The 14,187-nt window shown below is 52.7% G+C and overlaps 1 protein-coding gene across 3 annotated transcripts in view; it reads left to right on the top strand.

Annotated features, from left to right (window-relative positions):
* The window catches only part of ELF4 (E74 like ETS transcription factor 4), a 38,057-nt gene extending 24,419 nt beyond the window's left edge, over window positions 1-13,638 (top strand). For 2 of the 3 annotated variants that reach the window (XM_055563540.1, XM_055563539.1), the window contains 8 exons: window positions 548-827; window positions 5,085-5,256; window positions 5,655-5,747; window positions 7,384-7,575; window positions 8,404-8,487; window positions 8,576-8,768; window positions 9,434-9,811; window positions 10,636-13,638. In XM_055563540.1, the coding sequence (XP_055419515.1) occupies window positions 756-827; window positions 5,085-5,256; window positions 5,655-5,747; window positions 7,384-7,575; window positions 8,404-8,487; window positions 8,576-8,768; window positions 9,434-9,811; window positions 10,636-11,440 (1,989 nt within the window). In that variant the 5' untranslated portion in view covers window positions 548-755 and the 3' untranslated portion in view covers window positions 11,441-13,638. The remainder of the gene's footprint in view (window positions 1-547; window positions 828-5,084; window positions 5,257-5,654; window positions 5,748-7,383; window positions 7,576-8,403; window positions 8,488-8,575; window positions 8,769-9,433; window positions 9,812-10,635) is intronic. The other variant, XM_055563541.1, reaches the window with a different exon arrangement.
* The last annotated feature ends 549 nt before the right edge of the window (window positions 13,639-14,187 follow it).

Below are 14,187 nucleotides of genomic sequence, written 5' to 3'. Positions count from 1 at the left end.
GTGGCCGAGTCTGAGAGTGCCATCCGCTGTCACTGGCTCTGACAACACAACCCTTATAGTGAGAGATCACTTCCTCTGTGGACTCTGCCCTTCAGAACTAAGCGGCCCCTACTCCCAAGGTGGACCAAGTCAGGCAGAGTCTAGAAGACCATCCTGTGCACCGGGATATCCCCACCCCAGATCCGTCACAGGGGTCCTTTCCCCAGCCAAGGGAATTGTGGGGTTCTTCACGTTCCATCCACAAGGCCACTCGGGCTGCCCTGGCTTCCCCTATGGCCACACCCTGGGGATTAATCTTCAGGGCGGAGAGTGCACCAAGTCCCGCTGTGTCTCATCTTGTCCACATAGGGCAGTAAGTGAGGGAGACTACGTATCTTTGGGGTCCGCTCAGGTGTAGGTCCCCGTGACCCGACTGGCACCAAGGCTCAGCCCTTCTGTTCCCACTGTCTTCCCCTTTTCCTGCTGTCCCTCTTCCGGCAGTCTGTCCTGGGAACAGGACCCAAGGAAGGTGACTGGCTCACTGCCCCCATCTCTCCCTTCTCCATAGGTCGCTCCTGCGCTTGGCCCAGCCCAGCATGCAGCCTTGAACCTGGGTTAGGCCACCGCCTACTCCAGTTCTCTACAGCCCCTATTGTACTGTGACTCAAGGAGTAGGTGCTAGGCTCAAGGTATCTGAATAGCATCTTTTCATCAAGGAAACACCGCGGCTCCAGTGGGCCCTGCAGGCCCCACAGTCAGCTCTCTGACAAGACAGCATGGCTGTTGCCCTGCAGCCCAGTGACCTGATCTTTGAGTTTGCAAGCAACGGAATGGATGACATCCACCAGGTATGGCCCCAGAGAACAGAGCCTGGTCAGCCGGCACAGATGATCAGATAGATAAAGACAGGCAGGCAGATAGCCAGTAAGCTGGCCAGCTGGCTAGCTACCAGTCAGCAAACACTGATCAAGCACCTACTAGGTTCAAGGCATGGCGGCTGTGGGCCAGGCAGACTGTGCCATCAGCTAGTCCCATGTGGCCAGGCAGTAGTCATCGGGCGGTCACTTAGTGAGCTGGTTTGGCCAACAGGCAATTACAGGGCACGCGTAGTTTCCAAGTCAGCCAAGTAGCTGCTATGCACACTAGCTGATCTGTCAACCAGCAACGGGGGGCCGAGTGCACACGTGTACACTGACCTCCGTGTGCGTTCTCTGGCCACTTCACCCCATGTCATAGTGAGAAAGGTGCTGAGACAACCACACAGTAGGACGGAGAAATGCCAGCTGGCACCGCAGGGTACAGTCCATCCCCTGGCACCTTCAGACTCCTGTCCTGGCATGGTTGACAGGCCCTTCCATAACCATCTTTTCAACCACCATCTAAGGATTCAGAATAAACTGGAAATTGGGTCCTCTGGTCGGAGGAAATTGGGAACTAGGACAGAATTCTGGCACTCAGGCCTCTGCTGCTCCATACCTTGCCCAGCACCCTCCTTCCACACACTGGAGAAGAGGAGGCAGCCAGGTACTGCAGAAGGAAGGGGGGATTAGTGGTCCAAAGCCCTGAGTTCTCATCCCAGTGTGGCCACAGTGTCCCCTGGGCAAGACCTGTCCCCTGCCCTACCTGGCTGCCATCTCCCCATCTTCATCAAGAGGAGGCCCAGCTGGATCATCTCCAAGGGCACCCCAGCCTAGTTCTGATGCGGTCTCTCTCAGATCCCTGTGAGGACAGGAAACTTCGTCCCATCTCTAGTGACCAGCCAAAGGCTGCCCCCTAGTGGTCTTGGAGCACACGGTGCTTTCTGTCCTGCTAGATGTTAACCTAAAGTGGCTCCGTTTTATCCAACACCTCTGGCATGCCTAGCCTCCTGAAACAAGGGAAGAAAAATCTAACCTTACCTGGGTTCTCAGTGTGGCTAGTCATCTTTTACTTGTTTCTAGACCACTCAGCAATTCTTTCTATTCTTCTTAGAAGCTGCTCTTCATAGAAGCTGTTCTTACCTCCTGAACCCACAGCTGCCCCTCCACCCTCTGAGACAGCCTCTTCTCCAATCCACAGAGGAGCTCAAAGCCAAGGATGCCCTCACTTTCCCTCCTCCCTCCCTCTTAGCAACAACATCACCTGTTCTTATTTCCTTTCTGCTGGCCTGGGAGAAAGAAGTGGCCCTCTTCCTTCCAAGGGCAACACCTACCCCAGGGCTTAATCTCTTCTCTCCTGCTGCCTTCCAGACCTCACACCATCCTTCACCTCCTCTCTCTCTTGTGTCTTTCACACCTCCCAGACCTCTCTCCTCAACCTAGAACATCTTCATGTCCCCCTAACCCTAAGAGAAACCCTCCCTCCCTTCTGCCCGCCTCTTTAACATACCGCCTCCTTAGCGCTGTTCTTCTCCCCAATGTGACCTCCATCATCTGGGTTTACGTTCTCACCTCCCTTCTCTCACTGTTTTTAGGATACACTTTTGTTGCAAAATACAGTATGAATATAAAACAGATAACCTGTAATTGAAAAGAATCTGAAAAATATATATTTTAAGAATAACTATAAAATTAACACTCATTAACTCACCACCCAGGTTAAGAAATTAAATGTTACCAGTCTCCTAGGGGGCTTCCCTGGTGGTTCAGATGGTAAAGAATCCACCTTTAAAGCAGGACCTGGGTTTGATCCCTGGGTTGGGAAGATCCCTTGGAGAAGCGAATGACAACCTAATCCAGTATTCTTGCCTGGAGAATTCCATGGACAGAGGAACCTGGTGGGCTACAGTCCATGGGGTCACAAAGAGTCAGACATGACTGAGCGACTAACACTACAATAGTCTCCTCGGAGTCCCTGATGCCTGAAGCACATAATCAGAACCTACTGTATGCCAGACTCTGTTCTAAGTGCTTTATGTACATTGATCCATTTAAACAACCATATGTGGTCAATAATATGATCACCCCAGTTTTATAAAGGAGGAAACGGATGCACAGAAAGGTATCTTGCCCAAGATCACACTGCTCATAAATGGCAGAATTTGGTCTCAGACCCAGGCAGTCTGGCTCTAGATCAGCATGGTCCAGTAGAGTTTTCTGATATTCTAGAAGTGCTCTTAGCTTCCCTGGTGGCTCAGACAGTAAAGCGTCTGCCTGCAATATGAGAGACCTGGGTTCAATCCCTTGGTCAGGAAGATCCCCTGGAGAAGGAAATGGCAACCCACTTCAGTACTCTTGCCTGGAAAATTCCATGGATGGAGGAGTCTGGTGGGCTGCGGTCCATGGGGTCGCGAAGAGTCGGACAGGACCGAGCAACTTCACTTTCACTTTTCACTTTCATGCATTGGAGAAGGAAATGGCAACCCACTTCAGTACTCTTGCCTGGAAAATTCCACGGACGGAGGAGTCTGGTGGGCTACAGTCCATGGGATCACAAAGAGTTGGACATGACTGAGCAACTTCACTAGATTTGTGCTGTCCAGTATGGGGCCATGTGGCTATGGAGCACTTGAACTATGGCTGATGCAACTGAAGGACTGAATTTTAATCTTGAAAAACTTTATATTTACATTTAAATAGTCACCAGTGGCTAGCGGCTACTGTGTTGGACAGACAGCTCTAAAGTGAAGTGAAGTTGTGGAGTCGCTCAGTCGTGTCCGACTCTTTGCGATCCCATAGACTGTAGTCTACCAGGCTTCTCTGTCCATGGGATTTTCCAGGCAAGAGTACTGGAGTGGGTTGCCATTTCCTTCTCCAGGGGATCTTCCTGACCCAGGGATCGAACCCAGGTCTCCTGCATTGCAGGCAGACACTTTACCCTCTGAGCCACCAGGGAAGCCCACAGACAGCTCTAAACTCTGGCCTTAATCACTATACCCACCTGCCTGTCTCCCTCCATCCGTCCTCTCTGAGACCCCAGCACTCCCCTGAAACTGCTCTAGCCAGGTGACTGCCCAGCAGCCAAACCCAAAGGCAGTTTCATCAATTTTTATTCTTCTGGATCCTTCAGGAACATTAGGTAAAACTGAGCATTCTCATTCCTTTTTCATGAAGAAAGAATTAATAGCCCCATGAAAGAAAATTCAGAAAAGTAGAAAGGGAAAAAAAAAATCACCTGCAGTCCCACAACCAAAATATAATTCTTATGAACATTCCAGTACATTTCCTTCTATAATTTTTAAACAACAGTTGCAATCACACTTATTTTTAAAATTTACCTTTGTTTGATTTTAGAATAACTATGTCCTCGGGGGTCAAATTCTCATCCTGATGATTTTACCCACTCTCAGTGATGAGCTCATGGATACATATTTTTGACTCCTTGATAGGTATCTCCATTTTAAATATCTCAGTGGTACCTCCAACTGACCATATTCAGACACTTGCTCCCTTATCTTTCTCCAAAAACCCGCTCCTCTTCCTTCTGGCTTCCCCCTTAACAAGAACAGTACCCCCATGTGCCCACCAAATCAGGCCAGAAATTGGAACCCTCTCCCCTATGCAGGCCCTTACCTTTTAAAAAAAAAAAAATTAGTGTTGTTTTATTATTTGGCTGCATCAGGTCTTAGTTGTGGTGTGTGGGCTCTAAAGCTCGAGGGCTTAGTTTCCCGACTAGGGTGGATCCTTAATCACTGGAGCACCAGGGAATTCCCAGCCCTTAACTTTCTATGTCTCTAATTCCTCTGTTCTTCCATCTTCATTCCTACTCTTATCACAAACTGAGCCCTAAGATGTTCATGATCTGAGCCCTTCACCCTGGTACCCAACCCTGAGCGTAGGTTGAGTCCCTCAACTGGCTGTAGATTGAGCCCCTTGCCCTTGCCATGGACAAATCCTTTCCCACTGGTTTCAGAATGAGCCTAACTAACCCTGGCCACAGCTTAACCCATAACTGTAACCAGTTAAAACTGCCTGCCCTTGGTTGAGTGAAGGTGGTACAGAGCTAACCCATTTCTACCAGTAAAGACCCCACTAGTGAGTTTGGACCCAGAGCAATGTCATGCCCTACAAAGGACAGCCCCTGAGGGATCCAAGAGTTAGGAATTGCAAGAAGGGCCAGATTCTGGTATGGAGGGCTTCCTGGGAGAGGCGGGTGGGCCTTGAACCGGATCGCTGTCTTCTCCGTAGCTAGAAGATCCCTCCGTGTTTCCAGCTGTGATTGTGGAGCAAGTCCCCTACCCCGAATTACTGCATCTGTACTCAGGCCTGGAGCTGGATGACGTTCACAATGGCATCATAACAGATGGGACATTGTGCATGACACAGGATCAGATCTTGGAGGGCAGTTTTTTGCTGGCAGGTCTGTTTCCTTCCTGGGCAGGGAAGGTGTGGAGGAGGGAGGGGTTCTGTCTTCAGGTAACAGTAGCCCACAGAGGCTTCTAGTGACCCCATGCAGCCAGGAGCAAGGCCCCCAGTAGTTGGAAATTAGACAGGGTGACTAGGATAAGCAGAAGGTAGTACCACTGTAGAGAGGAGAAAGCCACCTAAATGGATCCATGATCTCCCGAGATGCAGTGGAAGAGTGAGGGGAGACCAGCTCTGCTGGGATGGGTGTAGAGAAAGGTGGAGAATCAGGGTGGGAGGCACGCTGCTACCTTCCCGGCTGCCCCTGGGCTCCTTAGCCTCGTTCTGGCGGCACCCACTGCCCTATGTCCTGAGGGAATTTTCTTCTCTCCCAACCATGGAACCTGGCACCAGATGACAATGAAACCACCTCACAAACCGTGTCAACCCCTGAAGTCTTGCTCAACGTCGAGTCTCCCAACAACATCCTGGATGACAAGCAGATCTGTGAGTTTGAACTGTGGTGCCTCAACTCGCGGCAACACAAAATTCCATTTTAAAATATCACATCTGTGTATTGGATTCTCAGGGGCCTGTGTGTGCGGGCTAATGTACCCATACCACCCCTATACCTGTTAACATGCTCTTGAGCTGTGAGTGGAGTGTGATGGGGCAGAATGGCCCCTGCAGACGAGGAAGGAGATGGAGTGACTTTTTGTAACTATGTATAAAAATAACCAGGTTGACTGGTTATTTTTTCCAATTTTTAAATTACAGTAAAATACACATAGGGCTTCCCTGGTGGCTTGGTGGTAAAGAATCTGTCTCCCAATGCAGGAGACACAGGTTTTGACCCCTGGGTCAGGAAGATCCCCTGGAGGAGGAAATGGCAACCCACTCCAGTATTCTTGCCTGGAGAATCCCATGGACAGAGGAGCCTGGTGAGCTATATAGCCATAGGGTCACAAAGAGTCAGACATGGCTGAGCGACTGAACAACAAACTACACATAACATAAAATGAGCCACCTTAACCATCTTCAGTGTTCGGGTCTGTGGTATTAAGTACATTTGTTATGTTGTGCAGCCACCATCATCCTCTCCAGAGCTCTGCATTTTGCAAAACCTGAAGTCTGTTCCCATGAAACACTAACTCCTCATTCCCCCTTCCCCGCAGCCCCTGGCCACCACCGCTCTACTTTATATCTCAATGAATTTGACTCTTCTTGGGGCCTCAGATGAGCTGAAGTATACAGTATTTGTTTTTTGGGGGGACTGGCTTATTTTACTTAACATAAGGTCCTCAAGGTCCGTCCACGTGTAGCACGTGTCAGAACTTCCTTGTTTAAGGCAGAATGCTATTGGCCAGGGTAATGTCAGGCCGCTCTGCTGTCTCGCTGAGCTCCCAGGATGTCTGTGCCAGATGCGGCTTAGTTAGAAATATACCGGGCTGGAGCCTCCTCATCCCTTCCCTGTTCTAGGAGGTTGGCCCCTACCTCCTGCGATGGCCCCTGAGGCAGGCTCTTCCCCCAGCAAATACCCCCATCAAGCATCTGCCATGACTCTACAGGAAGATTCCTGGCTCCAACTGACCTTCGAAGGAGGTGCTGGGATACAGGGTGGCAAAAAAGCCATGAAGCTGCAGGTTCCAATTCCTCATCCCACCTCTGGCACTAATTTTCACTCAGGATTCAACAGATATTTACTGAGTACCCTCACATACCAGGCATGTGTGACCAAGTTGCTGTGTGACCCTGGGCACATGCCCTGCCATCTCTGGGTCTCAGTCTCCTCATCAGGGCTAAACGAGGTCTAAGGGCCCTTCTGGTTGTAAAATGCGTAGATGACTAAATGAAGGTGGCCCTTTCCCTGGGTGTCACCTGGAGCTTCCCACCACCAGCGGCGGGCTGCACATGTGCATGCTGTGATTGGGGCCAGCTCGTGCCCACAGCTCTGCAGATGTTTCCTGTCCTCGTGCCGTGAGACACAGGAGGCATTTTCAGGTGTGTCCTGTGTCTGGGGCTGTGGGGAATGACGCTTCGCCCCCACCCCCACCCCCCAGGAACCCACTGTTCTCTTGAGCACGGGAGACCACACTCCTACCGTGCCCTGCGCCCACGCCACCTCAGGCCTTTCTTCTTGCAGTCAGCACCTCCGAAATGCTTCCAGAACCAGACCCTGCTCCAGCCATGACACTGCCCAACTACCTGTTTCCTGTCTCTGAGCCCGATGCCCTAAACAGGGCTGGTGACACTGGTGACCAAGAGGAGAACTGTCTGGAGGGGAAGGTCCCCAGAGAAGAGAGCTCTAAGAAGACTGGAAAATCCAAGAAGAGAAGTAAGATAGGGGGGGGAGAGAGTGTGTGTGTTTCCTCAAGGGGCTGGGCAGTAGGAGAGGGTTCAGGGAGACCACGGCTAGAGGTGAGTCCCATGCTTTACAGACATGTTCAGAGCATAGCCCTCTGATGTGGCAGAGACAGATGGAAAGTCCTCCCTTCTGGAAAGCCAGGCCTCGTCAGGTAGCTTGCCTAAAGCCTGACATTTTCCAGGCCTCTCCTGTCTGCCCAGCAGATATGTAAATGCTTATTAGCAAGCCCATGACCTCAGTGGGTTGAATCCTGCACTGAGTGTTCAGACACCAACCTTGGCCCCCTGGCCAGTTCCTGCCCTCTGGGGGCCTCTGCCTCACGCTCTGCTCTTAGCTTCCTTCTTGGAGCTTACAGAGCCGAGACTGTATATGGTAGAGGACTTTGGGCTTTCCCAAGCCCCATGTTATTGATTTACTCAGATGATGGCTGGTCGATACTGCCGTGTCAGTGTGGCAACCAAAGCCTGGTGCCACACTTATCTGCACAACAGGCACGCCTTCAGATGCCATTTTGTTTCAAAAATTAGGCAAGGCAGATTCTGTGCTTCTATAGGTGACTCATTGGCAAGCACTCCGTGGCCCCTCATTGTTTGGGGCCTGAAATTCGGGAGGGCCCTTGGGTGGGTGGAGCTACCTGAGTGCGATGCCTGTGGAGTGTGACCCTAGGCCTCCAGCCCCGGAGGCAACCTGCCTCTTCCTTGTCGCCGGGTGCCCCTCAGTTGGTAAGCGCCTGGGCCCTCTGTCTCGGGAGCCCTGCCCTGTAGCCTCAGCTCACTCCCACCTTCCCCCCATCCTCAGTCCGGAAGACCAAGGGCAACCGCAGTACCTCACCTGTCACTGACCTCAGCATCCCCATTCGGAAGAAATCGAAGGATGGCAAAGGTACAGCGGGGAGGCGGGTGAGGTGGGAAGGGAGCCGGCAGGGGTGGGCGGGGTCTGGGCACCCTATCACCACCCTGCTGCTCTGCAGGCAGCACCATCTACCTGTGGGAATTCCTCCTCGCACTTCTGCAAGACCGGAACACCTGCCCCAAGTACATCAAGTGGACCCAGCGAGAGAAAGGCATCTTCAAGCTGGTGGATTCTAAGGCAGTGTCCAAACTGTGGGGGAAGCAGAAGAACAAGCCTGACATGAACTATGAGACGATGGGCCGGGCACTCAGGTAGGAGCCCCTGCCCGGAGGGGTCCCCAAGCTTCTTCCTCTGTCCCAGGAGCCCCTCGCTAAGGGGTCTCCAACGTTCCCTGGAAAGATCAGGCTCTGTGTGGGTGATGAGTAAGTACCTTGCTCCCCTTGCATGGGTCACCTAGACACTCTTCTGAGGTACGAATTCCTGGGCCCATCCCCGCAAGTCTCCTGTGACTCCCGTTTGCTTACCCCCCAGCCCGTTTCCCAGGTCCTATCTGGGAGGGATAGTGCTCTTCTTCTTGTGTTTCTGTCCTAGCCTTTTCTCTTTTTAGAGTGGAAAGAGAATTTCAGGGCCTCCCCATCCCCAAGAAGGGCTTCCTTCACATTCTGCAAGCCAGGGACCAAGGAAGATGGGTCTGACTTACCCACAGTCGGTCTCTCAGGCTGGGGGATGGCTGAACCGCCATCTTCCACCCCCTCCCATGCTTCACTCACCCCATCCTCTGCCCCAAAGCAGCATGAGGGTCAGCATTGGAAATCCCCTTTCATGGACCCTTCGAGTCATCAGAGGGAGATCTCAGAAACTTCATAAAAGCCTTCTAAGTCCAAAGTGCCCCTTCCCTTGCTCAGGGCGCCCATCTGCATCCCCCCACCGGCCCTGGAGGGCACTATGTCCCTGACACTCCCTGCTCTTCACCCAGATATTACTACCAACGAGGCATCCTGGCCAAAGTGGAAGGGCAGAGGCTGGTGTACCAATTTAAGGAGATGCCCAAGGACCTGGTGGTGATCGAAGACGAGGATGAGAGAAGCGAGGTCACAGCCACATCCCCTCAGGCCTCTGCTCCCTCCACCTCCTCTGGTGGCAGCTCCCGGAGAGCCAGTTCCCGGGTCTCATCCAGAGCTGCCCCGCAGGGCAAGGGTGACACTTCCTGGGAAAAGCCGAAGGTGCAGCACGTTGGTCTCCAGCCATCTGCGAGTCTGGAATTGGGACTGTCTATAGACGAAGAGATCCCCACTACCTCCGCCATGCTTGTCTCTCCACCAGAGAGCCAGGCCAAAGTCACCAAAGCTGTGAGGTAAGGGCGCCCAGGTCGTTCCAAGTCTTCCCCTAGGGCTGGGGACATTTTCAGCTTCTTGCAAAGTTGTGCTCTGTCTCTGACTCCTGGGACCCTCACAGCATCCCTGGGAATCCAGTGGGACACTCGTGGCTTAAAAGAGGGAAAGGTCACTTGACTGAGGTCACACACCAAAATAACAAATGGCCAAGCCAGTCCTTGACCTGGGGCATCTTCTGTTGCCAGCTGGGGCTGCTCCTGTTACCCCAGGGTGCTCCTCAAGAACCTCCTCTCCTGGGCCCATCCCCACAAGTCTCCTCTACTCCAGAAAAGGGGCAACAGAGAAGGTGCCATTCTGCCTTCCTCAGGCCCTACCAAGCCCACCAGGAAAGCTCTTGCTACTACTTGTCCACACTGAGGTCCCTCCAATTTTCCCTGAGAAGCTCGGCCTTCGCCTGGGTTGTGCATGTGTGCCTGTTTCTGTGCTGATGCAGGCCACAGGGACGCCCTTCTGAAGGGGATGTCAGTGCACCGCAGCACTGATGAGCACAGTCTCTGGAGAGAAGGCCTAGGTGTGTCCCTGTTGCTGGCTGTGTGGTCTAGGGCAAGTTACATGACCTCTCTGTGCCTCCTTCCTCATGCAGGAAAATCAGATTGTTAATCTTATTCAACTCATGGGCTGATCAGAAGATGGAGTGAAATCCCACATGCGAACCATTTAAATGATCCCTGACCCAAGCTAAGGGCCCAACAAATACTGGCTGAAACACCTTCTGCTCCATTCCCCCAGTGCCCTCCTTCCACGCCTCCTCCCTGAACCAAATGTGCTTTCTGCTTCTCCTCAGTACTTCTGCCGTGCCCAGCAACATCCACTTAGGAGTGGCCCCCGTGAGGTCGGGCTCGGCCCTGACCCTGCAGACCATCCCGCTGACCACAGTGCTGACCAACGGGCCTCCTGCCAGTACTACTGCTTCAACCCAGCTCGTTCTCCAGAGTGTTCCACCTGCTTCCACCTTCAAGGACACCTTCACTCTGCAAACCTCCTTCCCCCTGAACACCAGTTTCCAAGAGAACCAGGTGGCAGCACCGGGGGCTCCACTGATTCTCAGTGGCCTCCCCCAGCTTCTGGCTGGGGCCAACCGTCCGACCAATCCGGCACCACCCTCAGTCATGGGAGCTGGCCCAGCGGGGCCCAGCTCTCAGGCCCCTGGGACTGTCATTGCGGCCTTCATCAGAACTTCCGGTGCCACCACAGCCCCTGGGGTCAAGGAGGGGCCACTGAGGCCCTCGTCCTATGTGCAGGGCATGATGACTGGGGCCCCCATGGAGGGCCTGCTGGTTTCTGAAGAGACCCTCAGGGAACTCCTGAGGGAGCAGGCTCACCTTCAGCCACTTCCAACCCAGGTAGTTTCAAGGGCTTCCCACAGTCCGAGCCTTCTGGGAAACCAGACTTTGTCTCCTCCCAGCCGCCCCACTGTTGGGCTGACCCCAGTGGCTGAACTTGAGCTCTCCTCGAGCTCAGGGTCCCTGTTTACGGCTGAGCCTAATGTAAGCACACCTGGGAGCCTGCTGACTAGATCCCCAACCCCAGCCTCCATCTCCCCATTCAACCCCACTTCCCTCATTAAGATGGAGCCTCATGACATGTAAATGAAGGGGGTCAGGGGGAAATGTGACTGCCAGGCAAAGTTGAGCAGCATTTGTACACGGACTTCCTCTAAGAGAGACTGACTGAAGTAGCACACCAGCCCTTACATTTCAGCAGGGTGTCAATACAACAGACCCCCATGCCCCACCCCTGCTTGGTGTCACCATGGCCAAGACAGGCCCAGTTGGAGCGTCCCTGGTGTCAGACCATGGCTTTTAAGAGTACTAGGGGATATGCTCTTGTCGGGGTAATGGGCTGACTTCCTGATGGAGGCAAACCTTCTGAGATGTTTGTAACCAGGGCTGGGGTAGGGGCTTCATGAGAAGAGTCTTTTCACCTGGCTGTATTCCACCATCTTCTTTCCCTCCGCAGAGTATTTACTATGCCATATGTGAATATCTCTGTATGTATTTTTGTGTACTTGTGCGTCGTCTTTGGTGAGGACGGGGGTGTAGCTGTGAGGTCTTCAAGGGTGTGTGTCTCTCTGGAGGTCAGCCACAGAGATGGGGAATTTTTTGTTTGGAGGGAAAGCATTCTCCAGTTCCCTTTGTACAAGCCAAGATTTGTTCTGAGACTATGGGGTACAGGTTTGAGCCCCCAAATCTGGAGAGATGTCACAGAGCTGGGGTAGGTCTGGGGAGGAGAGTTTTGATGGGTGTGTTTGTTGGGGAAGACGGAATTGTAGGGGACAAGGAGAAAGCCATGTGGGATAAAACCCTGAAGAGAGGGAAGGAATTCAGCCCTGTGGAGCAGCCCCACAGGCTAGACCGAGGTCTTCTTGGGCTCAGCCTCATTGCCCACCAGTCATTTGCTAGCAGGCCAGATCCTTAATCTCCCAAGTGCTTTGTGCCCCTCCAGGGTCAGACTCAGCCACAAGGTCCCCAGGGGAAGGGGACTAAATAATCGATGTTTGCACCCAGGGCTTGGGCTGTAATTCTAGCCTTCACGGCCACCCTGCTCTGCATCCCAAATCCTGGCTTCCGTCTTGGTTAATTTCGCCCCTGCCATCCACTGCTGGCAGGCGATGCAGGGGACGTTGGGTAACCACATGCTCGGGGTCTGCTTCCGTCCCTGCTCGTGCCTCCTTGCTGGTCAGCCTGCTTTCTATTCCCCTCACAGGTCTGCCCACGCACCCACTCCCTCTATGGCTGCAGTAGACCTCCTCCAGTGGGCCGAGGTCCTTGATGGCCAGCCTTCTCACTTCACCCTGACACCTCCTCCATGAAGATGGGGCCTGAACCTGTGAGCTCCTGTCCTTTCTGTCCTTCCGCATGCCTTCCTTCCACCTTTCCTCTTTCTGAGAAGGGGGTCAGTCAGTTATCTCTTAAAGTCCACCCCTCGGCAGGGGGCCTTGATGCCCTCCGCTCTCTCTTCTGTGAATTTGCCTTTGTCTCTCCTGCCAGGTTTGGGAGCAAGCTCTACTATGTCAGCCTCGGAAACAGTGATAGGATCTGGTAAATGTGGTTACTGTGAATTGGTGCATCAGGACCCTTGCTGTGTCCTTGACACAAAACCAGCCACTTGACCTCACTACCTCCCCTGGTTGCCCTTCTCTTTCTCTCCTTCTGGTCACTGCCAAGCCCATTATCATGCTCTGTCACCTCTTGTTCTCCCCCTTCTCCACCCTGGGAGGGAACCATGTATGGTTGTGCGGGTATATTTCTTACATGTCTCCAGCACTTGGCATTAATGTTCCTTTTTCTAATAAAATCAGCTTATGATGACAGCTTCCTGATGGTGGAGAGCAAAACATCTTGAGAAAGGGTCACCTTTGAAAACAACTTTACACAAAGGTGCCACATGGGTTAGGAGGGGCCCTGCCCCCTCACCTGAACCCCATAGAACTCTTCATCTGAAGTCACTGATACCCTGGAGATGATGTCAAATTTCTTCTTCATAGTTCTTGGCCCCTTGTAAGTCCTCACAGCACATGACACTACTTCCCCTTCCTCTGTCACCCTCTCTGTGCCCTTGCTAGCCCCACATCTACATTCACTCTGGGCACCCCACGAGCCTCAGCCATCCTCCTGGCTCCAGTGAGGCTCTTCGGGTTGGGTATGGAATCTAGAGGCCCAGCCCCTACTCTTCTCAGCTTCTGGCTCACATTTCTCCTGGATAGTTCTACCTAGATGATTGTCAGACCCTCAAAGATTGTCCCTCTATCAAAAATAGATTTTTGGAAGTCTTCCAACACACAAAACCATTCCAGACAAAAAGGCTGTCATGACTTGCCTATTTCTGTTATTGTCCTGACCTTCTAAGCTTGACATTTCAGAGCCATCTGCTGGCTGCATTCACTTGACCCTGCCCCTTCCTTGTTGCCTCAAGTCCGGTGTGGTTTGCCACGTCTCTCCAATCCAGCCATTGTTCCACACTTGCAGAAAGCCTCCAGCCTTGTTCAGCCTCCCCCAGAGCTTATCCCCTTCCCTGGACATATCAGCAGTCCCCCAGTGTGATCTGAGTCACCCCCTCCAACCTGCCAGGGCACCAGCTCTATTCTTCCTCTGCCAAAAAGTCTCCTGGGGCTTCTCACTGCCTACAAATGGGAGTAATACTCAAAATCCTTAACCTCCAATCTGTTCTTAGCGGCTGGGCATTAACCCTTTATTGTCTGACTCACAAGGCAATCCAGGGGTCCTGGAGGAGGGATTTGGGAGCACTTGATGGCTCAGGGCAGTTGTTCCAGGAGTATTTTGCACTTCACCATCACATCCTAGCCTACTTCCCCGTTCACCTCCCACTGCTCCCC

The sequence above is a fragment of the Bubalus kerabau genome, chromosome X (assembly GCF_029407905.1).
Source record: "Bubalus kerabau isolate K-KA32 ecotype Philippines breed swamp buffalo chromosome X, PCC_UOA_SB_1v2, whole genome shotgun sequence".
NCBI lineage: Eukaryota > Metazoa > Chordata > Mammalia > Artiodactyla > Bovidae > Bubalus > Bubalus kerabau.
This window is presented reverse-complemented; position numbering and strand designations above follow the sequence as displayed.